Genomic DNA, 26,840 nt, shown 5'->3' on the forward strand with positions numbered 1-26,840 from the left:
CTGATGCTTCTACACTAAAGTTTACCTGCTTCTGACTTGGCTGTCTGAGCGAGTGGCTTTTTGGGAACTGCCCAGGTTGGCCGGAGAACCTGACAGGTGGCTTCCTTTACAGAAGTCCAAAAGGGCAAGAGTCCAGTAGCACCTTAAAGAGTAACAAAAATATTTTCTGGTACGTTATGAGCTTTCTATCTGAAGAAGTGAGCTGTGGCTCACGAAAGCTTTCGTGAGAAAATATTTTTGTTAGTCTTTAAGGTGCTACTGGACTCTTGCCCTTTGTGACGACTGCAAACAGACTAACACGGCGACCCGCTGTGAATTTCCTTTACAGAGTCCATCCATCTCTTGTTGGGCCTTCCTCTTTTCCCGCTGCCTTCGACTTTTCCTAGCACGATTGTCTTTTCCAAGCTTAGGGGAATATATAGTACCAGGCTCCGTCAATTACACACAAACTTATGAAATGAAGTGAATTTCAGTGCAAAAAGCGTTGGCATTCAAAAAAGGAAACTCATCGATTATTGCCACGAGTCCAAGGCAATACAAAAAACCACAACCCGCAAATTCTCCTCCTATCTTGTCGCAATAGTTAGCTATTCGTCCCTCGGGACTCTTACAAAGTTGTTGGGCGTACGAATCCCACCGCCAGTCGTTTCCCCCGCTACCTGGAGGTTGGCAACCCGGCCTCTCTCCTCCGCCCCGTGGTTCCCTCGCGGCCTCCTCCGGCCGTTGGCCTCCCTCAGGGCCTGCTGCCCAGAGCCGTTGGGCGGGGGGGGAGGGGGGGAGGGGGGGAGCGCCGGCCAACCACCTCGAGCAACGGCCGCGGCTCCCCCGCCGCCTCGTCCCCCTCCCCCACCTCTCTCTCTCTCTCTCTCTCTCTCTCTCTCTCTCTCTCCCCCCCCCCCCCCGGGCCGGCCCCGCGCCTCCTCAGCTCTGGGCCGCGGCGCCCGGGCCCGGCCTCGCCGCAGTGCGCATGAGCGGCTCGGCGGCGGAAGGCAGGGCCCGCGAGGAGGAGCCCCGGGAGCCGCCGCCGCCGCCTCCCTCCTTCCTCCTTCCCTCCCTCCCTCCTCAGTGTCCGCCCGAGCCGGCCCGGGAGGGGAGCGAGGCCCGGCCGCAGCCCCCACCATGGTGAGAGCCCGGCAGGCCCAGGGAGGGAGGGAGGAGGGAGGAGGGAGGGAAGCGCCGCCGTCGCCTGGCAACGCGGGGCCTAGCTGCGGGTGGGGGCAAAGCGGGGGTCACAGAATAAAAAAAGATGGGGCCCAGGAGGGGAAGCGGGCCTGGGGGGGGGGGAGGAGGAATCCGCCGGGCCCCTTAGCTGAAATGGGGGGGGGGGGGTAGCACGGCCTCCTCCTCTTCCTCCTCCTCTTCCTCCTCCTCTTCCTCGGGCTGCTCTCCAAAATATGAGGCGCTTGTTGATCTTTCGGGGTGCGCGGCTGGGATCCGGGGGGGCGGGCCTTCGTCTTGCTGCGAGGCCGGCTGGGTGCTTTGGGGTTGGGGCGGGGGTGGGTGGGTGAGCCGTCTTTTGCTTTGGGGGCTGGCCTGCCAGGTCCGTCCCCCTGGCTGCTGGTGGGTTGGGGGGTAGGGTTTGCCAGATCCAGGCTGGGAAACTCCTGGTTTGGGAGATGGAGCCTGGGGAGGGCAGGGACCTCGGTGGGGGATAGCAGCGCTGGAGAGTCCACCCTCCAAAGCACCCGTTTCCTCCAGGGGGACTGATCTCTGTACTCTGGAGATCAGTTATAATGCTGGGAAATCTCTGCCCCCCCCCTTGGAGGTTGGCAACCCAGTTCTATTACTAGGGTTGCCAGATCCAGGCTGGGAGCCTCCTGATTTGGGCCTGGGGAGGACAGGGGGGTAGAGTCTATAGAGTCCATCCTATAGAGTCCATCCTCCAAAGCATCTATTTCCTCCAGGGGGACTGATCTCTGTACTCTGGAGATCAGTTATAATGCTGGGAAATCTTTGCCCCCCCCCTGGAGGTTGGCAACTCAGTGCTATTTCTAGGGTTGCCGGATCCAGGCTGGGAAACTCCTGATTTGGGAGATAGAGCAGGGGCGGGCAGGGACCTCGGTGGGGTATAATGCTATAGAGTCCACCCTCCACAAGCATCCATTTTTCTCCAGGGGGACTGATCTCTGTACTCTGGAGATCAGTTATAATGCTGAGCAATCTCTACCCCCCCCCTTGAAGGTTGGCAGCCCAGTGCTATTATTAGGGTTGCCAGATCCAGGTTGGGAGATTCCTGATTTGGGCCTGGGGAGGACAGGGGGGTAGAGTCTATAGAGTCCATCCTATAGAGTCCATCCTCCAAAGCATCTATTTCCTCCAGGGAAACTGATCTTTGTAGATGGTATAGTGTCAGCGAGGGCATGAAGTATGACATATATGTAATTCCAGGGGATCCCCAGGTCCCACCTAGAGGCTGGCATCCCCGGGGTGGGGGGAGCATGACTGGCCAAGATCACCCACACGGCTTCATGGCTGAATCTCAGTCCTTCTAATCACACCACTCTGACCCCTAATTTAGTGTCCGGGCCTCCCTATATTTCAGTGGCAGAAGTAGGGTTGCTGACTCTGGGTTAGGAAATTCCTGGAGATTTGGGGATAGAGCCTGGGGAGGGCAGGGACCTTGGTGGGGTATAATGCTATAGAGTCCACCCTCCAAAACATCCATTTTCTCCAGGGGGACTGATCTCTGTACTCTGGAGATCAGTTATAATTCTGGGAAATCTCTAGGTCCCCCCACTTGGAGGTTGGCAACCCAGTGCTATTACTAGGGTTGCCAGATCCAAGTTGGGAAACTCCTTATTTGGGGATGGAGCCTGGGGAGGACAGGGACCTCAGTGGGGTACGATGCCATAGAGTCCACCTTCCAAAGCATCCATTTACTCCATGGGAACTGATCTCTGTAGTCTGGAGATGAGCTGTAACTCCAGGGGATCCCCAGGTCCCACCTGGAGGCTGGCAACCCTATTTGAGCCTTTTTCACATTTTGTTCTCTAAGGGAGAAACCTCTTTATGCATCTCTGTGTGAGTCCTGTAGGAACATCTAGCATAAATGTATAATGTGTGTTCCAGACAGGTGGCTGTGTCATTCGGTTGCAGCTCAAATGACCTTCCCAATAGAGTTTTGTGGCCTGTTGTTGTCGGAGGTATGAACCTTCCGTTGGCAGAAGGAAGGGGCATTTATTGTCATGTTCTTTTCTGAATCTGTCCCGTAGTAGGCATTCTCGAGGCTGCAGCGCAAGTGATGAAACAGGCTGGTACTCTGAAGGCACCTATTAGAGGGCAAACCGGGAAGATAAAAGTCAAAAGGACGCCACTTGTTGGCACTCCTAGCTGGAAGCATCACCTTTAGTGATCTGGTTTCAGAGGGTAGCTGTGTTAGTCTGCGGTAGAACAGCTATATTCGAGTCATAGAATCATAGAGTTGGAAGGGACCACCAGGGTCATCCAGTCTAACCCCCTGCACAATGCAGGAAATTCACAACTACCTCCCCCCCACACACCCCCAGTGACCCCCTACTACATGCCCAGAAGATGGCCAAGATGCCTTCCCTCTCATCACCTGCCTAAGGTTATAGAATCAGCATTGCTGACAGATGGCCATCTGTGTGTGTGTGTAAAGTGTCTTCAAGTTGCAGCCGACTTATGGCGACCCCTTTTGGGGTTTTCATGGCAAGAGAATAACAGAGGTGGTTTGCCAGTGCCTTCCTGTTCACAGCAACCCTGGTATTCCTTGGTGGTCTCCCATCCAAATACTAACCAGAGCTGACCCTGCTTAACTTCTGAGATCTGTCGAGATCAGATGAGCCTGGGCCATCCAGGTCAGGGCAATGGCCATCTAGCCTCTGCTTAAAAACCTCCAGGGAAGGAGAGCTCACCACCTCCCGAGGAAGCCTGTTCCACTGAGGAACTGCTCTGTTAGAAAATTCTTCGTAATGTCTAAATGGAAACTCTTTTTATTTAATTTCAACCCATTGTTTCTGGTCCGATCTTCTGGGGCAACAGAAAACAACTCGGCACCATCCTCTGTGTGGCAGCCCTTCAAGTACGGTACTTGAAGATGGTTATCATATCCCCTCTGTCTTCTCCTGTTCAGGCTAAACATACCCAGCTCCTTCAACCTTTCCTCATAGGAGTCCAGTAGCACCTTAGAGGCTGACAAGATTTTCAGGGCACGAGCTTTCGAGAGTCAAAGCTGCGATTCTTGAAGGCTTGAATCCCGACAATCTTGTTGGTTTCTAAAGCGCTGTTGGACTCGAATCCAGCTCTTCAGCGATCCAGTGATGGTAGGCCTTTCTTGCTTACAGACAGACAGCCTTTGAGTTGGACCTGATGCCGCATTTCTGCTGGCGGCAGGGATTTCCACCGGTGGAACAGCACCTTCTCAGCACCCCCTACACCTGCTGCAAACTCAAAATGTCCCTTGAAATACGGCTCCTGGGGGACCTCCAGGAATAGCACGAGAGGGGAGTTAGAGGTCTGCAGTGGAAAGCGGAAACGGATAGAAATCACCCTCCCTTTTGTTAGAAGAGATTTTCTGATGGATCCAGGCCCCTCAATCCAAAATGGCTGCTCATTAGCAACAACAGACCACCAGGATGGGGTCTAGGATCTGCAACAATCCCAGTAGCTATCTTCTCAGGCTGCATGATATTGCAGATCCCAAAAACATCCGTCACACCATCGAGAGAAGCTCAATCGCCTGCTTGTCCTCTGGTGTGATAATCGACATCACCCATTGATGCCCTTCCTTAGGGGGGAAAACACATAGCAAGTCTGTCTATGTGCGAGAGAATACGTGGACACAAATCTGATGTAACAGTGAAAACATGCGGGAATGAGTGGGAGAATGTTTGAGTCTCCAAGGATAGTCTGTTGCGCACCTGAAAGTCATTACTGCCAGAAAGATTTCAAGGGAGCATGAAATTGCTGCTGTAGAGTGCATTAGCAAATTTGATTCTGTCAATATGGACTTAAATCTGGGGGGTGGGTTTCTTTCTCAATATATGCACTACATTAGCAGGACATAGGAAGATAGTAGTATCACCAGTGACTGCTGTTTTGAATGGGTCTTTTTGTTCTTCTGTTGTACGTATGTGGGTTCTGCCTAGAAATGTCACAGACATACAACAATCCCCTTGTAGTTCATGGCCTTTTGGCTCTGATGTTTATAATTTCCCCCCCTCTGAGCTCAGATGCACGTGAGTGTCAGAAAGACATAGTATAATTGTGGAACTCCCTGCCCCAGGATGTGTTGATGGCTGCCGTCTTGGAAGACTTTAAGAGGCGAGTGGACATGTTCATGGAGGGGAGGGCTATTCATGGCTACTAGTAAAAATGGATACTATTCATGATGCATACCTATTCTCTCCAGGATCAGAGGAGCATGCCAATTATATTAGGTGCTTTGGACCACAGTGCTGCTGCAGTTGTCTTGTTTGTGGACTTCCTAGAGGCCCCTGGTTGGCCACTGTGTGAACAGACTGCTGGACTTGATGGGCCTTGGTCTGATCCAGCATGGCCTTTCTTATGTTGTTATGTTCTTAAGTGTATGGGAGAGAAATTCTGCCAATTGAGGAAAGTCCTTCATCTGCACCAGTTGTATGCCACAATATATCAGTTAGTCTTCAAATGCTGCAAGATTCCTCACTCTTTGTTTTGTCTGTATATTTATGTGTATATGCCTACACGTATCCGTCTGATTTTGGTGGAACTTTCTGTCAAAAAAGTACGATCAAGGCATCTCTCCTGTACGCTTGTGTCTTGGCATAAGTCTAATGGAACCCAGTGTATATTGTGTGTGTGTGTGTGTGCCATCAAGTTACAGCTGACTTGTGGCAGCCCTCTAGGGTTTTCAAGGCAAGAGATGTTCAGAGGTGGTTTGCCATTGCCTGTCTCTGCTTGGGCTGAGAGAGTTCTGAGAGAACTGTGGCTGGCCGAAGGTCACCCAGCTGGCTTCATGTGGAGGAGTGGGGAATCGAACCCGATTCTCCATATTCTTGTACGCTGCTCTTAACCACTACACCACGCTGATTTTGTATATTAGTTTGTATATTACTTCCAAGTAAATAGTTTGGATGGGGGGGGGGAGCTTTAAGTCAATTTTATATTTGTTTTCTCAGGTAGCCAGATTATTGAAGTGAAGGTGAAGAGCGCTTTAATTCCCATATATTTTCTTGCCTTTAGAAATCTTGAATAAGTCTTAATAGCTACTTAATGGGTTGGCATCCCTGCTTTACTTTTCAGTAACCTCGTTCAAGTTAATGGGACTGTGCTGTACCAGGAGGCTTGAAAATTGCAACCACAGTAATTTATTTGCCATTGAAGATAGTTTCAGAGGGTAGCCATATTGGTCTGTAGTGGAAGAGCTAGATTCACGTCCTATAGCACCTACTCCAGACTTTAGGACGACTTTGTGACTGTGATATGTTGACGTTTATTTATGGCTGTAATTTTCATTTGTAAGGTAGCCTTAAACAGGAAGAAGTTTTGGAGTTTTATGTATTAATTTTGATTCTGCGAACACAATGCACATATCGTCACAAAGACTTTTAGTAATTTGAAGTATATTTTGTAGTCTGGAGTGGTGATTGTTTAGACCGCTGAAGAAGGCAGTGTGGCCGAAACGCGGGTGGTCTGAGTTTGACTGTATGATTCTATGTCTCTGTGTTATATGAGTATATTTATTTGGTAGGCAGGGCCGTATACGTGTTATACATGTTATTAGATTTTAACTTGTAATAAATTTATATAGACATTGTGCACTGACATAACCTTTTAATTGTTTAACTTTTAATTGTATAACTTTTGTCCTTGAATGTTTCTTTGTTTTTTCTTGACCTTTTACATACTTAATTCTGTTTTTTTTAGGGTTAAGTTCCCCCCCCTTTGGGGGGGCACCTTAGAGATCAACAACATTTTCTGGGTGTAAGCCCTGATCTGGATGGCCCAGGCTAGCCTGATCTCCTCAGATCTCAGAAGCTAAGCAGGGTCAGCCCTGGTTAGTATTTGGATGGGAGACCACCAAGGAATACCAGGGTTGCTGTGCAGAGGAAGGCACTGGCAAACCACCTCTGTTATTCTCTTGCCATGAAAACCCCAAAAGGGGTCTCCATAAGTTGGCTGCGACTTGGAGGCACTTTACACACACAAGTTTTCGAGAGTCAAAAGCTTCCTTTGTCAGATTGACGAAGGGACCTTTGACCGTCTAAAGCTTGTATCCTGAAAAAAAAATGTTAATCTCTAAGGTGCTACTGGACTCGAATCTAGCTCTTATTTTAAAATGTATTTTTTGTATTAATGGACTTTTGAGATTCCTTCGGGTACCTCCTCCTGATCGCATGATCTTGCCACTTGTTGCCTCAGCTGTGTTGCACAGGCTTCAAAATATCCTATACGGATTTTTTCAGGAAGTGCAAGGGAGTGTATCTAGGCTGCTGTTCTACTTAAGGTGCTTGAATGCACTTAACTTTGGACTTGGAGAACACGCCCAGGATGTTTTATCCTTGATGATAATTTGTTGTCAACATATATATTAAACGTCCAACTTCCTGGGAAGAGGCGAACACAATGGAGCATTTATCCAGTGTGCATATAAATGCCGATGGGGCACGCTTATTCTGTAGTAGGTGTCTCAAGCAGAGTGGGACATTGTCCTTCCTTCATTTAAAAAGCCTTCTAGACAAATAACCAGGGAACAATCTGATGTGTCTTTCCCGCCCCCTAGATTCAACCTGTTTGGCTATACAATAAGATGGTAATGGTTTGTTCCTGTTGTCAGAACTCGAAGTTACAGTAACAGCAAAGTCAATATGATGTATTCTTCCTTTACACACAGGCTGTCTTGGAACCATGCAATGCGCCATAAGTCCACCGTTGGTTGCAAAACAAATATTCACTCTTCCCCTGTTTATCCCTCCTTCCACTTCCCTGCCCTCTCTTGTTGTATCCGCATGAACACATGAAGCTGCCTTACACTGGATCAGACCCCAATACGTCAGTATTGTCTATTCAGACCAGCGGTGGCTCTCCAGGGTCTCAGGCAGAGGTCTTTCACATCACCTACTTGCCTAGTCCCTTTAACTGGAGATGCCGGGGATTGAACCTGGGACCTTCTGCATGCCAAGCAGATGCTCTACCACTGAGCCACAGCCCCTCCCCTAGTTCTAGACAGTGAGCTTCTCAGAGCAGGGGCACATCACCCTATTTCCCACAAAATCTATGTGTGTTGATAGCGCTAAAATTATCGGGATATTCTCTAAGGATCCAAAACCATATTTATGAGATTGACCATTGGCAGAATATCAGATGGCCAGACTGTCCTGGGAGTACGTGTGCAGTTGTAAGTTCCCCAGTGCGAGGGTGGTGGTGGTCCCAGCTTCTCCTGTCCGTTCTTTTCCTGGTCTTCTCTGTTGCCTCTTTCCCCCCTCCTTCTTATGTAGGTGAGGAAGGGTGGCAAATAATGGGGAAATGGGTGAGAGAAGCCACAGTGGTCACGTCTTCCACTCACTTTGGGAATTGGAAGTAGATCCCTGTGCCTTCGGGATGCAATCCAGCATCTTCCATAGGGCAGGTTTTATATCTTTAAGGTCCCTTCCGCTAACTCGGTTTTAGCATCTGAACTATTTTTCGGGGTTTATGGAGTTAGACCTGATTAAATATGTACTTGAAGATAAGGAGGCTTCAATATCTTATGTAATGGAAATTTTTTGTTATCTGGCTATTAAGAAGAGAATCACTCTGACAAGAAAGGTGGTGGGATAACGATTATATGCACGTAGGATCACAACAGAATTTGTTCAAAGCAGATACATAGTTAGCCTTAGACTTTTTAACTAATCAGGGTATGTATTTAGCTCATGATTGTATGCAATTATTTTATTGTGGAAGAGTGGTGTATTTTATATTTTTGCTGATTTTTGACCGTAACAACAACAACAATTATTATTATTAGAAGAAGAATTGGTTTTTATATGCCGACTTTTTCTACCACTTAAGGAAGAATCAAACCGGCTTACAATCACCTTCCCCTCTCCACAACAGACACCCTGTGAGATAGGTGGGACTGAGAGAGCTGTGAGTAGCCCAAGGTCACCCAGCTGGCTTCATGTGTAGAAGCGGGGAAACAAATCCAGTTCACCAGATTAGCCTCCGCCGCTCATGTGGAGGAGTGGGGAATCAAACCCGGTTCTCCAGATCAGAGTCCATTGCTCCAAATCGCTCCTAATCACTACACCACGCTGCTTTATTATTATTATCATAATCATTAATAATGATAATAAGATATAATAATAATTTTATCTGTAAGCGTTGTGCAAACGTCTTCCTGAGGCTTCAAAAGTGGTGTCTGCCACTCAAAGGTGACCTCCTTTACTTTCACAGTTAGTCAAAGAAAGGTCTATTTAAAAAAATTAGACAAGTCCAGCCTGTTCTCATCTAACCGTCACAGTTCTTAGTTTGTCCTTAGGACCAAGAGAGCCACCTCCGTTTTCAGTAACAAGTTCTCTGAAATGGTTCTTGCTACCAAATAGCGGTTGGAAAGGCAGACCTTCAGCAGCAGGGGTCCGAATTTGTTTTGAAAGCCCGATGGCTTGGGTCCAGACCTTGCACTAGTGGAAAGGCATTTCTGCCCTCACAAGGAGAGGAGGCTGACTTGCCAATTACCTGCAGATGTCCCTGCTGATATGAGCGGAGTACCATGGTGGAGCCTAGAGAGAGAGGCGGTCCTTCATGTTAGAGGGGCCAAGACCATGAAGGGCTTTGTATGTGATGTATGTGTTAAGTGCCGTCAAGTCGCTTCCGACTCATGGCCACCCTATGAATCAATGTCCTCCAAAATGTCCTATCGCTAACAGCCTTGCTCAGGTCTTACAAACTGAGGGCCATGGCTTCCTTGATAGAGTCAATCCATCTCTTATTGGGTCTTCCTCTTTTCCTGTTGCTTTCAACTTTTCCTAGCAGGATTGTCTTTTCCAGTGACTCTTGTCTTCTCATAATGTGACCAATAACCTCAGTTTAGTCAGTTTTGTATGTGATAGTAAATACCTTAAACTGAGCTCAGTCACAAATGGGCAGCCAGTGGGGTGCCTGAGGCTGAGGCTTTTATCGTTTCACAAAATGTGCAAAACAGAATTGTTCAGGAGGACATTCCTGTAGAGGCAGTAGTAGAAGAAGAAGAGTTGGTTTTTTAATATGCCAGGAAACTCAAACTGGCTTACAATCTCCTTCCCTTCCCCTCCCCACAACAGACACCCTGTGGGATAGGTGGGGCTGAGAGAGTGTGACTAGCCCAAGGTCACTCAGCTAGCTTCATGTGTAGGAGTGGGGAAACAAATGCAGTTCACTAGAGAAACCTCCGCCACTCATGTGGAGGAGTGGGGAATCAAACCCAGTTCTCCAGATCAGTCCACCGCTCCACAGTAGAGCTGTGATGTAATGGATCAGCTTGGGAGGTGACCTTGATCGTGGATAATGCGTGTGTGTGGGGCTGGTTCTTCCACTTCTTCGATCCCAGTCCCACTGCATGATGTTTTACTAGGAATCTTTGCTGCTAGACTCAAATGTTATTGTATTTTGCAGTGAGCTTACTGATTGAATGGTTCTGTCGTACCTGTAATCTGCCTTGAGTCCCAGTGAGAAAGGCGGACTATAAAAATTAAGAAAGGAAAAATAAATAAAAGGACAGAGGGTGAGCCCCTCTCACACCCACCCGGCTAATGTAAAAAATGAAGCCCTCTCCATTTTCTCGGGATGGGGAAGGACTCTCAAGGGAAGGGGGCAGAATTAGCTTCCCTCTCTTTTGATGGGCAGGCACTCATGGAAGCATCGTCAGGTAGTTTCCAGATCTCAGCACTAGCCTAAAAACGTGCTGATTAGTTGCCAGGATCCAGGGACTTCCTCCTAAGAAATCCGATTGGCTGAGCAACGCCAAGGAAGTCCTGTAAAGTCATCACGGATACTTCCAATACGAAGTGGAATTGATGTTCATGGTATCTTCCAATGAAAACGATTTCCCCATAGAGGGAGCTGCAGTCCTTCATTCATAGACAATAATAGCCAGTGGCCATTTTCCATTAAGTACTGGACATTCAGGTTTTTCATGATGGACATACTCTGTTTTTGTGGTCTGCTCTGGAAGTTTCTCCAGGCCCCTTCCCACCTCTGGTCATCCAGCCTCTGGCTAGAAGTTATTAACCAATAACAAAGTTTCTTGCTCTCTCTGGCCCAGAGTCTCTTCCAGTCAAGAGGCTGAGAGCCAGCGTGGTGTGGTGGTTAAGAGCAGTGGACTCTGATCTGGTGAACTGGGTTTGTTTCCCGCTCCTCCACATGAAGCCTGCTGGGTGACCTTGGGCTAGTCACAGTTCTCTCTGAACTCTCAGCCCCACCTACCTCACAAGGTGTTTGTTGTGAGGAAGGGAAGGGAAGGTGATTGTAAGCCATGTTGAGACTCCTTAAAGGCAGAGAAAAGCTGGGTATAAAAACCAACTGTTCATCTTGAGCAGAATTTGGGACAGGGCCTTTGCTCAGCTACTCTCTTGAGACCTGACTTGGTAGGCAATCTGAAGACAATACAAACATTTCCCCCATGTATCTTGCTTTTAAGAGTGTAGCTGATATGGATCTCAATGTATTGTTTGAGGATATCTGAGGCATGCTTGCCTTGCTGTGAATTTTCAGCAGAGGTTATTGTGATGAGAGAGCAGGGGAGGGTTTGGAGGTCTGAATTAAAAAAAAAAATCAAAACCGAGGTCCTCAGGTTGCTCAGGTTTGAGGACTGCTGTGTAGAGTCACTTCACAAACTGTAATCTTTTGCCTTTTGTATATTATTCCTGTTTTGCAATTGTGCGTGCTGAAAAATCCATTTTCAACCATATGTATCTTTCTTCGTTTCCCTGGGTTTACTGCAATTTAGTATAATGTAGTGTAATTTTGGGCTCGTGCATTTTGCATGTTACATCTTAAAACTATGCAGATTCCACCTCTGACCCAGGTAACTGTGGGTACAGCAGAAGACTGGTGTGCTTCCTGGAGAAGGCATTGAAAAGCGGTTCCATTAATCCGTCACTGGATACTAACTCCTCTTTGTTCAGCAGCCTGTACACAGCATATCTGTTCAGAAACTGCTGTGGTTGTATTGGGGCAGTGATTTGTAAACCACATAGTGTTGCCCTCAGCTTCATAGTCAACACCTTCATTGTGCGACACTTTGGAGGTGACTCACGGGTACTTGCACTGATGTAATCCCATTGAAATCAGCTCATGTGCGCATAAAGGACAGGATTAGTGACATGCGGTTCTTGCCCAAAACATCCGTGTTGCGAGATTATAGTTAAATTGTGGAACTCCCTGCACCAGGATGTGGTGATGGACACCAACTTGGAAGGCTTTAAGAGGGGAGTGGACATGTTCATGGAGGAGAGGGCTATCCATGGCTACTAGTCAAAATGGATACTAGTCATGATGCATACCTATTCTCTCCAGGATCAGAGGAGCACGCCTATTACATTAGGTGCTGTGGAACACAGACAGGATGCTGCTGCTGCTGCCGTCATCTTGTTTGTGGGCTTCCTAGAGGCACCTGGTTGGCCACTGTGTGAACAGAACTGCTAGACTTGATGGACCTTGGTCTGATCCAACTTGGCTTTTCTTATGTTCTTATCATCACATTGTGCAGTCCTCTGCCAGCCAGCCGTGTGGTGTCGGGAAAGAGAAATGGACTTGATGATGTCACAATCTGACTGAGTTATGGGCGGAAGGGGAGAGCTTCTCACAGGGCTGTCATTTTCAGTGGCATCCCTGTGTCTCCTCTAATGTGTAGTTCCGCCCTAAGAGATCTGCAGAATGCCTCCTGAGAATTTGAGTTGGCACTGCAGTCTTCAGATCAACAACCTGAAGGTTTGGATGGACATGGTTGGAAACTCTGTTGAAATCCATGGCTTTGACTGCCAGGCATTCTTGACCACACACCAAACAAATAGTGTGATGCTTATTCTCCTTAAAATACATTTTTCATAGAGAAGACTACAGTAGATGCTCTCTGTTTTTGTTTTCTCCCTAAACTGATCTGGGAATTTTAAATTTGTATTGACCAGCGTAGAGCATTCTAGCTTTATACGATCCTGTTTCTAATTTAGTGCAGCTGGGGTCTCAGGAACGTCATGACTAATTCTGTGTGTTCGAAGCGGTTTGGTCTTGTGGTTCTCTAGCAGCATCCCACCCCCAAATGTGAAAGAAAGTTGACAGGTGATTTGTAATGTGGCACGGTGGCATGGGGAATATGCCTTTCAAAGCAAATAAGTCGCTCTGGGCACCCCTTGGCCCCTGGACACGCCCAAAAGGGCTCTTTGGATTCTGGCTTGAAAGAACTGTATCGTATGATAAGTATGTTATCACTCCTTTCCATGTGCGAGTTGGTGTAGTAGTGTGCACTTTAAAAACAACCAAAACACTGCAGCCTTTGGTTTCTGTCTGGCATTTTTAGTTGGCTCCTGTTCCTGTGAGCCAGTGTGGTGTAGTGGTTAAGAGTGGTGGTTTGGAGCGGCGGAGGCTAATCTGGAGAACTGGATTTGTTTTCCCACTCCTACACATGAAGCCAGCTGGGTGACCTAGGGCTAGTCACAGCTCTCTCAGCCTCACCTACCTCACACGGTGTCTGTTGTGGGGAGGGGAAGGGAAGGTGATTGTAAGCCGGTTTGAGTCTCCCTTAAGTGGTAGAGAAAGTCAGCATATAAAAACCAACTCTTATTATTATTATTTATATTGTTTTGGTGATAGTTCATGTTTTCCACCTTTTGTGCTCTATTTGTAAATGTTTTCTCCTAAAATACACAAAGCAGTCTAAAAGTTTTTTTTAAGGGCTAGAAGATTGTCGATGTTAATACACAGGATCAATTAAAATGATTGCCCTTAACTAAGCTTGGCTGGGTAATAAATATATTTTTCCAGCAATGTAAGTTAAGGACATGAAAAGGAACATGTTCAACCGAGGGTCTCCTTTATCTCGTGTGTGGCTCTACACTTAAAGCAGGAAAAACCCGGTAGCCATAAAGGGGAAGGGTTAAGTGGCTTCTCACTTTTATAATGTATGATACCACTTGTTCTATCATGTGAAGACTTGGCATAGTAAATTTTCCTTTACATGATGATTCTAGCATGTGTTCTTATTTTCTGATCATGTTTTCCTAGTCACTGTGGGGGGAAAACCCATTAGCAAGGATGCAGAATACATTTTTGTGAGCCAGCATGGTGTAGTGGTTAAGAATGGCAGGCTCTAATCTGAAGAACTGGGTTCGATTCCCCACTCCTCCACATAAAGCCTGCTGGGTGACCTTGGGCCAGTCACGGTTCTCTCAGAACTCTCTCAGCCCATGCAGAGGCAATCAGTTGCAAACCACCTCCCAATGTCTCCTGGCTTAAAAACCCTGTGGGGTTCCCATAAGTCAGCTGTAACTTGGCGACACACACAGAATACGTTGATCTACTCCCCCGTATCCCAGAGTCTGCAATAGTGGAAATCACGTTTATCTCCAATAAATGAGATTTTAGTTACCATGATCCATGAGGACACGGGCCTATTTCCTGCATGCTTTGGCGTTTTTTGTATTGTTATTGTGCTTCCTTTTAGATGTGGCCATCTAGTATAGCCCCCAGAAAGAACATCTCTTTAAAAATCTGCTTGGTGTTTTTTGAGACTTTCCGTGAGAAGAGTTTAATGGGAAACTCACTGCCTTGGGGACCCTATTTGGGTGGAAAGGTGGCACAGAAATGTTTAGACTGCTTCCAGGCTGCACTTAAGAGTATGTTTTGTCTGTGTGTAGAATAGAATAATAGAATCATAGAGTTGGAAGAGATCACCAGGGTCATCTAGTCTAACCCCCTGCACAACGCAGGAATTTCACAACTACCTCCTACCACACACCCCCAGTGACCCCTACTCCATGCCCAGAAGATGGCCAAGGTGCCCTCCCTCTCATGAACTGCCTAAGTTCATAGAATCAGCATTGCTGACAGATGGCCATCTAGACTCTGCTTAAAAACCTCCAGGGAAGGAGCACTTCCCACTTCCCAAGGAAGCCTGTTCCACTGAGGAACCGCTCTGACTGTTAGAAAATTCTCCCTAATGTCTAGATGGAAAATCTTTTGATTTAGTTTCAACCCGTTGGTTCTGGTCCGACCTTTTAGGGCAACAGAAAATAACTCTGCACCATCCTTTACAACAGCCCTTCAAGTACTTAAAGATGGTTATCATATCACCTCTCAGTCTTCTCCTCTTCAGGCTAAACATACCCAGCTACTTCAACCTTTCCTCATAGAACTTGGTCTCCAGACCCCCTCACCATCTTTGTGGCCCCTCTCTGGCACGTTCCAGCTTGTCTACATCTATCTTAAGTTGTGCCCAAAATTGAACACAATACTCTAGGTGAGGCCTAACCAGAGCAGAGCAAAGCGATACCATCACGTGATCCCTTCATGCGATACCATCACTTCACGTGTGTGCGTGCGCAGCTTTTCGTTTAAATTGTTGAATTCCCAAACCACCTTTTGATGCTGGGGTGATTTTAAGATGGCCTTATAGTTTCTGAAAAGGATGCTGTGTGACCAACTTAGATGTCTGCATGTCCCTTTTGTGTCACAGTTGTGCTGTCCTTCTGAGGTCACCTAAAGCCCTTGTGGTGCAAAGTTTTGAAGATGTGTGATACAGGTAGAGTATCCCTTATCCGGACATCCCACATCCGGACTGATCCGAAAACTGGACCCTTCGAGCTGGCACGCAGGCAGATCCGTGCTGCCTTCTTTTCAATGTTTTTTCTCACCTAAAAGAAATAAAATACAGTGTACACTGCATTGTAGGTGGAGACTGAAAGCCTGCCGTTGTTAGTTAGTTTGTTTGTTGCTCTTGTTTAGCAGCTGATACAGGTATTCTGGTGAAATAGTTACACCTTTGGTTCTTGTAGGTTATCCGGGCTGTGTAACCGTGGTCTTGGAATTTTCTTTCCTGACGTTTCGCCAGCAACTGTGGCAGGCATCTTCAGAGTAGTAACACTGAAGGACAGTGTCTCTCAGTGTCAAGGGTGTAGAAAGAGTAATATATAGTCAGAAAGGGGTTGGGTTTGAGCTGAGTATTGTCCTGCAAAAGTATTGTCCTGTAAGTATCAAGATAATGTGCTAATGAGGGTATGGTATGTTAATATGGAACCATTGTATAGCCGTTTGCTAGCAGTGCGTGATTTAGATGGTTAGTTTCTTCCTTGAGAAACTGTGGTCCTCTTTTCTGTCGGGGGTGGTGGTTGGAGTTTTTGTGTAAGTAGCGATCTGTGTGAGTTGGTTTCCGGTAGACCTTGTGACCTAACTGAAGGTTTGATTTACGGATGACAAGGGTATCAAGAAATGGGAGTTTACCCTCAATTTCCTTTTCCATGGTAAACTGAATGTTTGGATGGATATTATTAAGATGGTTTAGAAAGTCCATTAATTTTTCTTCACCATGGCTCCAAATGGTAAATGTATCATCTACGAACCTGAACCAGACTGTAGGTTTGTAAGGTGCTGATTCTAATGCTGTCTTTTCAAAATATTCCATGTAAAAGTTTGCTATTACTGGACTGAGTGGACTTCCCATAGCTACTCCATCAATCTGTTCCTTTGGATAACGGACTGATTTTGTTGATGAAATGAGTTGAATCTTTGATTCAACTCATTTCATCAACAAAATCAGTCCGTTATCCAAAGGAACAGATTGATGGAGTAGCTATGGGAAGTCCACTCAGTCCAGTAATAGCAAACTTTTACATGGAATATTTTGAAAAGACAGCATTAGAATCAGCACCTTACAAACCTACAGTCTGGTTCAGGTTCGTAGATGATACATTTACCATTTGGAGCCATGGTGAAGAAAAATTAATGGACTTTCTAAACCATCTTAATAATATCCATCCAAACATTCAGTTTACCATGGAAAAGGAAATTGAGGGTAAACTCCCATTTCTTGATACCCTTGTCATCCGTAAATCAAACCTTCAGTTAGGTCACAAGGTCTACCGGAAACCAACTCACACAGATCGCTACTTACACAAAAACTCCAACCACCACCCCCGACAGAAAAGAGGACCACAGTTTCTCAAGGAAGAAACTAACCATCTAAATCACGCACTGCTAGCAAACGGCTATACAATGGTTCCATATTAACATACCATACCCTCATTAGCACATTATCTTGATACTTACAGGACAATACTTTTGCAGGACAATACTCAGCTCAAACCCAACCCCTTTCTGACTATATATTACTCTTTCTACACCCTTGACACTGAGAGACACTGTCCTTCAGTGTTACTACTCTGAAGATGCCTGCCACAGTTGCTGGCGAAACGTCAGGAAAGAAAATTCCAAGACCACGGTTACACAGCCCGGATAACCTACAAGAACCAATGAACTCTGACCGTGAAAGCCTTCGACAATAGTTACACCTTTGCTTTCTGATGGTTCAGTGTACCCAAATTTATTAACAATACTGTTTAAAATTACATTCAGGCTGTGTGTAAAAAGTGTATAAAACAAATGAATTTAGGTCCCATCCCCAAGATATCTCGTTATGTATATGCAAACTTTCCAAAATATTCCAGTATACAGAAAGATCCAAAATACGGACCACTTCTAGTCCCAAGCAGCTCGTATAAGGGATATTCAACCTGTATAAGTATTGGTATGGCTGCTTTACGTGTTTTATCTTTTATATGAACTTGTGTGCTGCATTCGGCCATGTAATTTGCAATTAGTTCTTTAAATAGAAGGAGCCTAGACCAGATGAGGAACATGCATAGGCATTCACCTGTGAGTTTTCAGGGCACGTTAGATGTATCTCTCCAGCTAAGTGAGGAAGAAAATTTTTACTGCTGTCTCTTCTGATGCTTTTGTAGAACAAGTTGAAGTCATCGCAGAAGGATAAAGTTCGTCAGTTCATGATCTTCACGCAGTCCAGTGAAAAGACCGCCGTGAATTGTCTGTCTCAAAATGACTGGAAGTTAGATGTTGCAACGGATAACTTTTTCCAAAACCCTGAACTGTATGTACGAGAAAACTTGAAAGGGTCGTTGGACAGAAAGAAGTTAGAACAATTATATAACAGATACAAAGGTAAGTGCATGGTTGTTTCATTTTTAAAAAAGAAACCTAATGTTTAGCACTTAACTTTAGATGCTGTACCTGGGGCAGAGTGTTTTCCAGAACAGACTGGTGTGTGTGTGATGTGTTCCCCACAAGTAATATCTCACGAAGGGGGCTTTGATTCACAAAAGTGTATATCTTGGAAAATGTTGTTGATCTTTAAGTTGCTACTGGCCTTTAAATTTGCTCCCCACAAGTGATGCCATTTTTTCGCCTTTTTCACGTGGTGCTGTTAAAATTACAAAATCCAGTTGCTTTCCTCAAGTTTGCACAATCAAAATAGTTAAATGACACCAAGTAGTTTATTGCTTGGCCACCCCTGTTTCAAAAAGTCCCGTTGAATACATACCCTAGTGTTTAAGTTAGGAGGATTGGTCTTTGTCCTTGGCCCATTCAGCTTACTCAGGACTGGAATTACTTTGCCACACACCTGCTTTATAATCCAATAAACCCATAAAACCCTTTCCCGCTAGTCAGCTCCTCGGCGTGGTGTAGTGGTTAAGAGCGGTGGTTAGGAGCGGTGGACTCTAATCTGGAGAACCAGTTTGGTTTCCTCACTCCTCCACATGAAGCCAGCTGGGTGACCTTGGGCTAGTCACAGTTCTTTTAGAGCTCTCTCAGGCCCACTTACCTTACAGGGTGTCTGTTGTTGGGGAGGAGACGGGAAAGTGATTGTAAGCCGGTTTGATTCTTCCTTAAGTAGTAGAGAAAGTTGGCATATAAAACCCAGCTCCTCCTCTTCTTCTCTTTGCCTTAGCCTTGTGAACAAGTTTTCAGGGGGTGATTTCCCCTGGCTTGTGGGTGCCTTTATCCATAAACCTTTGTGCCATCATGTCCAAGAGCAATGGGTGCGACAGTCAGCACAGGCCATTGTCTTCCCTCACCTGGGGACGCAGCAGCTATGCAGGGTGGCTGCTAAGCCTACACTGGTTGTTTGTGAAGATGCATGTCATTTCTTGGAAGAGTTTCTACTAGTTATAGATGTCAAAATGAGAGTTTCTGTCAACAGACCAATTGGTCTACATCCTTGAATGGGCCTGCCTTTTTCCTGTTGCATCTGCCTCCCCTCTCTACTGATCCTTTGCCAAATCATCTCCCCGCACGTGGAATACAGGGAGGGTTTCCTCCCTTTTGTCCATAGAACTGTCCCTCCTTAATTGTATAAGGGGTGGGTGGGTAAATCCTATCTTTCCATGAGAAGACGTTGGCCAGGTTTGACTCACAGTGGTCGTTTATGCATGGGTACTTTCATTCACATTTGCCCCCAGTCTGTCTCGGTTGTTCCTTGGAGTTATGCACGAGTTTTCCTTCCATTAGAGATGACCTCATGGTCAGCCCTCACAAATCCTGGGATTTCCCATTCCTCTGTTAACCCGATTCTTCCCTCTCCCCTGAGCTCAGCCCTGGTGAAATCCCTGTGCATAAGGCAAAGTGCAGGACTTGCAAGCTTGGTTTCTCTCACAGCCAATTACAAAGCAGTGTGTAAAGAGGCGAGGATTCAAATGCTTCCTGCTTCCTCGGAGCTCTTTCTGAGCAGAAGAAAGGCTTTTTGAAACCGAGGCTTGGATTCCCCCCCCCCTTTCAGATTGCTCTGTTTTTTGTTCTCAAAATGCTTTTTTTTAATGCAGCAGTTGGGTTTGGGGCGGGGGAATTTTCTCTCACAGTAAGCTCTACAAAGTAAGCCAATTACAAAGCAACATTTAAAGGGGTGGAGACTTGATTTGAGCTTGGAGACTGCTGGTGCGTAGATTCCCAACAGGAAAGTGTGGGTCCAGCAAGCAACGAACCTGTGAGGGTTCCCAACCTCCCTGTGCAAACTCCATAAAATCACTTGCTCAGACGGTCATGCAGAAACAAGAACTTTATTGGAAGCTTCAGGGTAGTATAGACCTTACACTGGTAAAGTTGCAAGTGCTCACAATTTCACAAAGACAGAATTATAACCCCTACAGGGAAGCAGATGTCAAATGTATGTTATGGGAATCTACGAGATAATTGTGCATGGTACAGGAACATCAAAGACCTCAGGAAGCTCGTTATTGCTATCTGCCTACCAAGGCCATAGCTGGCGGGAGGGAGTCGGAGAGAGCAAGGGAGGTGGACGTGGGAAGAGACATTCCAATCTGGGGCCTGCTAGACGCAGCGCCAGAACCAAGGAAAGGCAAAAGGCCTGGACTGCTTTTACGAGTCCGGGGGGGGGGGGGAACACACAAGGCAAAGGCGTACAGACCCTCACAGAACCTCAGGTAAAACTCCCAAATGATTCGTTTCCTCATCACAGTGTGGTTGTTCTAAGTAACATCAAAGCTGTAAGGCAGCTTTCTAGAGCATTTTAATGTGTAAGGAGATGAATGGTGGTGTTTGGCCCCATATACCTGTGGACTAAGAAAGACATTTCTTGTATACCCATTTTGGCTGCATTCCTCTTAATCGAAAGGGACTTTGAAATCCTGGTGACTCTCCTTCATTTCATTTCCCTTCTAGATCCCCAAGATGAGAATAAAATCGGCATAGACGGTATACAGCAGTTTTGCGATGACCTTGCGCTGGATCCCGCCAGTATTAGCGTATTGATCATTGCCTGGAAGTTCCGAGCCGCGACGCAGTGTGAGTTCTTGAAGATGGAATTCATGGACGGGATGACGGAACTGGGGTAAGCGCTCGGCCAGAGTGTATGAAACTCACCCAATCCTGTTGCTGCGCGAGCCAAGTTAAAGCAGAATCTTCTGCTAGCAGACAAAGGGGATGTCTGCCTGCTTGTGTGTGCGCGCGCGCAGCAAATGCACACACCGCTGATTTCCTAATGCTGATTCCAGGCAGAGTTTTGCATGGGGAGTCACAGCCCTGAATTCTCCCCGGATGCCGTGCTCCCGCCACATCCCTAAAGCAGCTCCCTCCACCTCCCTAAAGCCTCTGAAGCAGGGACCATTCTTCCAAATTCTGTGTGCCCCAGCTCAGTAAAGCGTAGGATCGGGCAGTAAATTGAAATAGAGAGAGAGAGATTCCATGCAAATCTTGTTCCTAGGTGCTCTTCAGAATATATATATCTTATAGCAGCGAATTTGTTGGTATGAGGCACAAGTGAGCTTTGAGGTGCACAGAGACTGTATTTCAGTGTGGCTATGGTTACACTCCTGTTGGTATTCTTTAAGCCTAAGTCCATGTGTGTTCATAAGAACAGGGGGAGAAATCCACTAGGTTATCCCATGAACAATGCAATAGAATCAGCATGACAGAGTTAGAAAAACAATGCAAACAGAAAACGCATAAGGGATGACATGCTTTAAGCCAGGGGTATCAAACATAAGGCCTGCAGGCTGGATCTGGCTCCTTGACAGCTCTTATGCGGCCCGCGAGACAGCCAAGCCAGCCACCTCTCCCCCCCCCCCCAAACTCCCGATCTGGGGAGGCATGGCCCAGCCCGACCAAGTAACATTTATGTCATATCCGGCCCTCGTAACAATTGAGTTCGACACCCCTGCTTTAAACAGTGCTGTTTCAGAGGATAACTGTGTTGGTCAAGAGTAGAACAGCTAGATTTGAGTCCAGAAACACCATAGAGACCAACAAGATTTTCAGCGCATGTGCTTTTGAGAGTCCAAGCTCCCTTCCTCAGATATCTGACGAAGGGAGCTTTGACTCTTGAAAGCTTATCCTCCAAAAATCATGTTGGTCTCTAAGGTGCTGCAGGACTCAAATCTTGCTCTTCTACTGCAGACCGACACAGCTACCCTCTGAAACTATCTTGAATTAAACAGTCACATCGGTATAAGGACTGTGCTTTAGATATTGGCTGGACTGGTTTTGTTGTTTGTTTCTTTCCTATGTGCCTTTGTAACCATATTAACTGTTGTGGACAAAGGAAGGATAAGAGCCAAAAAAAAAAAAAAAAAAAAGAGGCAGGCGAGTTCTTGGTGTTTTTTTATTCTTGTGGAAGCGCCCTCAGCTTTCTCCTCCTGAAAGCAGTCTAGGTCTTGGTAGCTGATGTAAATTTGTGCAGTTCGAGGAACATTAGATAAACGACATGCATGCGAAATGACTGGGTCGGACTTCGTGGACTCCATTCTGCTAATGGTGTTGCTTTCTAGAGGAAAATGGGCCCACAGGATCCAACTTAGCCTCACTCTCACCTTTATTAAAGCACCTGTTTGGTCGTAAATACACTTTAAAAACTATGTGGCATAACATCTAACGTACAGGTTTTTGTCCCCCCTAAATGAACACAGATGTGACAGCATAGACAAACTGAAGGCCCAGCTTCCTAAAATGGAACAAGAATTAAAAGAGCCAGGAAGATTTAAGGATTTTTATCAGTTCACTTTCAACTTCGCAAAGAACCCAGGGCAGAAGGGTTTAGGTACGTATGCTTAGTCGCTGTCTTTTTCCTGGTGCTGAAACAAGCAAGCCAAGCCATGTGAAGCATCCCTGCAGGGCTGCTGCGGAGAGAAAATGCCTTCCTAGCCCTGCATCTGGTGATCAGAGTGGCATCAGAACAGCAGCAGCTGTCTGATCCATCAAGGTCTGCTCAGACTGGCAGCGGCTCTTAAGGGTCTCTGGGGTGGAGAAGAAGAGTTGGTTTTTATATGCTGACTTTCTCTACCTTTTAAGGAAGAGTCAGACCAACTTACAATCACCTTCCCTTCCCCTCCTTGCAACAGACACCTTGTGAGGTAGGTGGGGCTGAGAGAGTTCAGAGAGAACTGTGACTAGCCCAAGGTCACCCAGCAGGCTTCATGTGGAGGAGTGGGGAATCAATCCCGGCTCTCCAGATTAGAGTCTGCCGCTCATGTGGAGGAGTGGGGAATCAACCCCGGTTCTCCAGATTAGAGTCTGCTGCTCATGTGGAGAAGTGGGGAATCAAACCTGGTTCTCCAGATTGGAGCCCAACACTTAACCACTAGACCACACTGGCTTTCCACGCTGGAGGTCTTTCACATCACCAACTACCTGATCCCTTGAACTGGAGGTGCCGGGGATTGAACCTGGGACCCCCTGCATGCAAAGCAGAGGCTCTTCCGCGGTCCTTCTCTCTAAGTATCCTGAGCTAAAGTTTCCTTGTCCCTCCCAGAAAACTCCACCTCGCCTGATCTTTGGCCCCTGCCGTATAGATCCTTCTGCTGTGGTGGCAGCTGCTGCCAAAGCAACGTTTTAAGAAATCTGAACCGCCAATCAGATCTCCAGTGGTCAACCAGAAGCCTTGCTGAGCAAATGCCCTACCTGCCCCCCCTTCCTACAAACACTTGGTGGGCACCAGAACAGGTGTCGGTGTGGACCATGGCACCTTGTTGGGGACCCCTGGTGTAGAGAGTCTCATCCTCAATAGCTGCAGGCTGTGTCCAGATGTAGAAGAACGGAAGGATAAATCAGCAGAACATGCAGGGATGGCAAGGATGACAAATCAAGTGAACAAAAGACCCAGAGAAGAGTTTCAAAATAATTGGAAGCTGTATTATTCAGATGTTTCATAATATGTTGCACAAACAAAATTGAGTATGGTTGGAGATAATTTTATTCTACAGAAGTAACCGTTAGATATTAATTTAAAAATAAGTTAGTATTAATGTTAAGATTAGTAGAATATGCAGTGAAGGCAAGTATTATGTTAACAATCTAGAGAATGAACGAGCACGTTAAAAAAAAAAAGGATCTGTTATTAAGAGGCTAGAAATTTGGCCTAACACAGTTTATAACTAGGGTAGAAAAATTATTGTAATTTTATCACATCTTTGTACGACCACCCAGAACCCTTTTTCTTTTTTCATGTACTGTCTTGTATCGTTTTCTGCTTTTCTGGATTTACCTATTTTCTGGTGTGTTTTTTTATTTCCGGTCCTATTTTTATTGAAATGAAATAAAAATCCTCTAAGAAAAAATAGCTGCAGTCTGTAGTTGCAGCTGTGGCAGAGGAGCAGCGTCCCAGATCTCGGGGCCTTTGGGATTCCCGTCCTGAGCTTTCTTTAGTAAGCTCCAGTTTATTGTGCTTTTGGAACCGGTAGCTTAAACATGCAGGCTCTGTTGTGCACGATCATTATTAATTACACCTTTTATGTTGCAGATTTAGAAATGGCCATCGCCTACTGGAATTTAGTACTTCACGGAAGATTTAAATTCCTAGACTTGTGGAATAAATTTTTATTGGTAAGCAGAAATGTCGTTGGTAGATATCAGTCCTCACCTGCTTCTCTTGCCTGGCTGTTCCAGAAAAGGGCCCGATCAACCTTTGCCCTCAGGTAGCTCTCCGCAGCTGATGTCTCTGAGGCGGATTTGCCCCCAAAGCGGGCCGGCCACTGCCCTTGCCACAAAACCTTTTCTTGGTCTGATCAGAACACTGGTCCATCTAACCATGGGCAGTGGTCTCCAGGAGAGTATGCAGAAGGTTTTTCCAGCCCTAATCCTTGAGATACCCGTAGTCCTGTGCAGACAACCAGTCTGCGCGTTGACTTACTGTGTGGGGGGGAGGAGGAGGAAGAAGAGTTTGTATATGCCAACTTTCTCTGCCCCTTAAGGAAGAATCAAACCAGCTTACAATCACCTTCCCTTCCCCACAAGAAGACACCTTGTGAGGTAGGTGGGGCTGAGAGAGCTCTTGTGACTAACCCGAGGTCACCCAGCTGGCTCAGGTGGAGGAGTGGGGAAACAAATCCAGTTCACCAGATCAGCCTCCACCGCTCCAAACCACTGCTCTTAACCACTACACCACACTGGCTGAGCAGTCATGAAGGTGCTGGCTACACACAAATCATGTGGACATCACAGACGTGTGTAGAAAGCGCCTGTATACACTCCCTTCCCTTATCACCAGCGTTCAGAGAGCAGCCACACTGAACACGTGTGTGTGTGTGGGGGGATGCACGTGGGGTCTTTCTCTGCATGCTCGCACCAGGCAGGCAATTTGATGATTGCATGGGGGGGCGGGGGCTAGCATGCTGACGCTTGCTATCCCTCCCTGCATGGTGAATCAGTGCGCAGACTGGTTGGCTATACAGTGCTAGGGACTGACCATGTGTGCAAGCAAAGCATGTGGTCTATCTTACTTGAACATTAGGAGAAACTTCCTAATGGTGGGGGCTGTTTTGGCAATGGAAAGAGTTATGGGGGAGGGAGTCATAGGGGTCCCAGGGTGTTTCCTTTGCAGCAACTGGACTGCCGTCTGTGGTTTTGAGCTGAGCGGGCATGGGTCTGCGCAGCTTGCAAAGCCCCTTCCCACTTGAGGATTCTGTGTTTCTATCTCTGAGTGGTGGACTGTCCTCCGGGCCCGCGGAAGACGTCGAGCCTCGGTCTCCCTTCCGATGACAATAGTGTAGTTTTTCCCTCCCGCAGGAACATCATAAAAGATCTATACCGAAGGACACCTGGAACCTTCTTCTAGACTTCAGTACGATGATAGCAGATGATATGTCAAATTATGACGAGGAAGGTAACGTTGCTGCCTGCACCTGTGTAATATTTAGAATGCTTTTGTTCATGTTCCCCCCACCCACCCAGCGCATAAATATTTCTTCATTGGATCGTCTGCTCCCAGAACCTTCTGGAGGTACCCCCGCAGCCTCTTTGTGGGTCCCACTAACTTTCACATGAACACATGAAGCTGCCTTATACTGAACCAGACCCTCGGTCCATCAAAGTCAGTACTGTATTATCAGACCGGCAGCAGCTCTCCAGGGTCTCAGGCAGAGGTCTTTCACATCACCTACTTGCCTGGTCCCTTTAACTGGAGATGCCGGGGATTGAACCTGGGACCCTCTGCATGCCAAGCAGGTGCTCTACCACTGAGCCACAGCCCCTCCCTTAGAAGCCAATGGGTAGACCTGGCCTCTGAAGGGGGACTTTTCCCCCTCCTCAGAGTCCAGGTCTACCGCCAAGAAAGCCAGTGGGTAGACATGGCCTCCCAATGGGACTCAGCCGGAGGCCAGGTCTACCAAAGGAAGCCCGCCCCGCCCAACACTGATAGGCGGGGGGTGCAGGAACCGCCGAGCCGCCCGCCCAGCAATCGTGCGGCTAGAGGGGAGGGGAGGCTTTAGCCTCCCAACCATTGAGGGCAAGGGAAATGGGGACCCGGCCATTCTCCACGGTGCGGGGGTGGGGGAGTGACAGCGCGCACTCTCTCAGGCGCGCTGGCTCCGCAGCCCGGCTGCCGGCGCGAGCGGGCGCAAGAGCAAGGGCTCCGAACCAAGTTTGGAGAGCCGCACTCAACGGGCCAAAGAGCCGCATGCGGCTCAGGAGCCGCAGTTTGCAGACCCCTGCCCTAGTTAGTGCGTTCCTCCTGGCACAAATTTTTCCAGTTCTCGATTTTGCGAAAAGTTTCTTGAGGTGTCCTTAATCTGCCCGCCTTTCTCCTCCTCCTAGGGGCATGGCCAGTCCTGATCGACGACTTTGTGGAATTTGCACGCCCTCAAATTGCCGGGATAAAAAGCACGACAGTGTAGCGCTAAGCGAACCCTTCTCAAATGTACATAGTCTTGTACAAATAAAAATAATGAGGAAAAAATTGCACAGTCAATTTCTGCTGGCTGGACTGCACCGGACTGAAGACCAATCCTCACGAAGTGAAGACTGAGGGTTGAGACCAACCTTTTAAGGATCTACCTTGGACCATATCAGACTGCGGCTGCCACGGGATTCTCTCCAAGCCTGGGCCGGCCTCGCTTATTTAAAAAAACTCCAGCAGTGTGGATTTTTTT

The 26,840-nt window shown here is 47.0% G+C and overlaps 1 protein-coding gene across 1 annotated transcript; it reads left to right on the forward strand.

Annotated features, from left to right (window-relative positions):
• The first annotated feature begins 1,046 nt into the window (after positions 1 to 1,046).
• Positions 1,047 to 26,598, forward strand: DCUN1D1 (defective in cullin neddylation 1 domain containing 1). Its single transcript, XM_056849807.1, has 7 exons — positions 1,047 to 1,122; positions 17,913 to 18,129; positions 20,644 to 20,812; positions 22,386 to 22,516; positions 24,215 to 24,297; positions 25,480 to 25,576; positions 26,506 to 26,598. The coding sequence occupies exons 1-7, from the start codon at positions 1,120 to 1,122 to the stop codon at positions 26,583 to 26,585; spliced, it is 780 nt and encodes a 259-aa protein (XP_056705785.1). The 5' UTR covers positions 1,047 to 1,119; the 3' UTR covers positions 26,586 to 26,598.
• Positions 26,599 to 26,840: the final 242 nt, after the last annotated feature.

This window comes from Euleptes europaea, chromosome 5, assembly GCF_029931775.1.
Source record: "Euleptes europaea isolate rEulEur1 chromosome 5, rEulEur1.hap1, whole genome shotgun sequence".
Taxonomy (NCBI): Eukaryota; Metazoa; Chordata; class Lepidosauria; order Squamata; family Sphaerodactylidae; genus Euleptes; species Euleptes europaea.

Excerpts from the sequence above, each read along its gene's own strand:
- DCUN1D1 (XM_056849807.1), top strand. Across the intron at positions 22,517-24,214 it reads CCCAGGGCAGAAGGGTTTAG|ATTTAGAAATGGCCATCGCC; the intron begins GTACGTATGCTT and ends TTTATGTTGCAG. Across the intron at positions 25,577-26,505 it reads GTCAAATTATGACGAGGAAG|GGGCATGGCCAGTCCTGATC; the intron begins GTAACGTTGCTG and ends TCCTCCTCCTAG.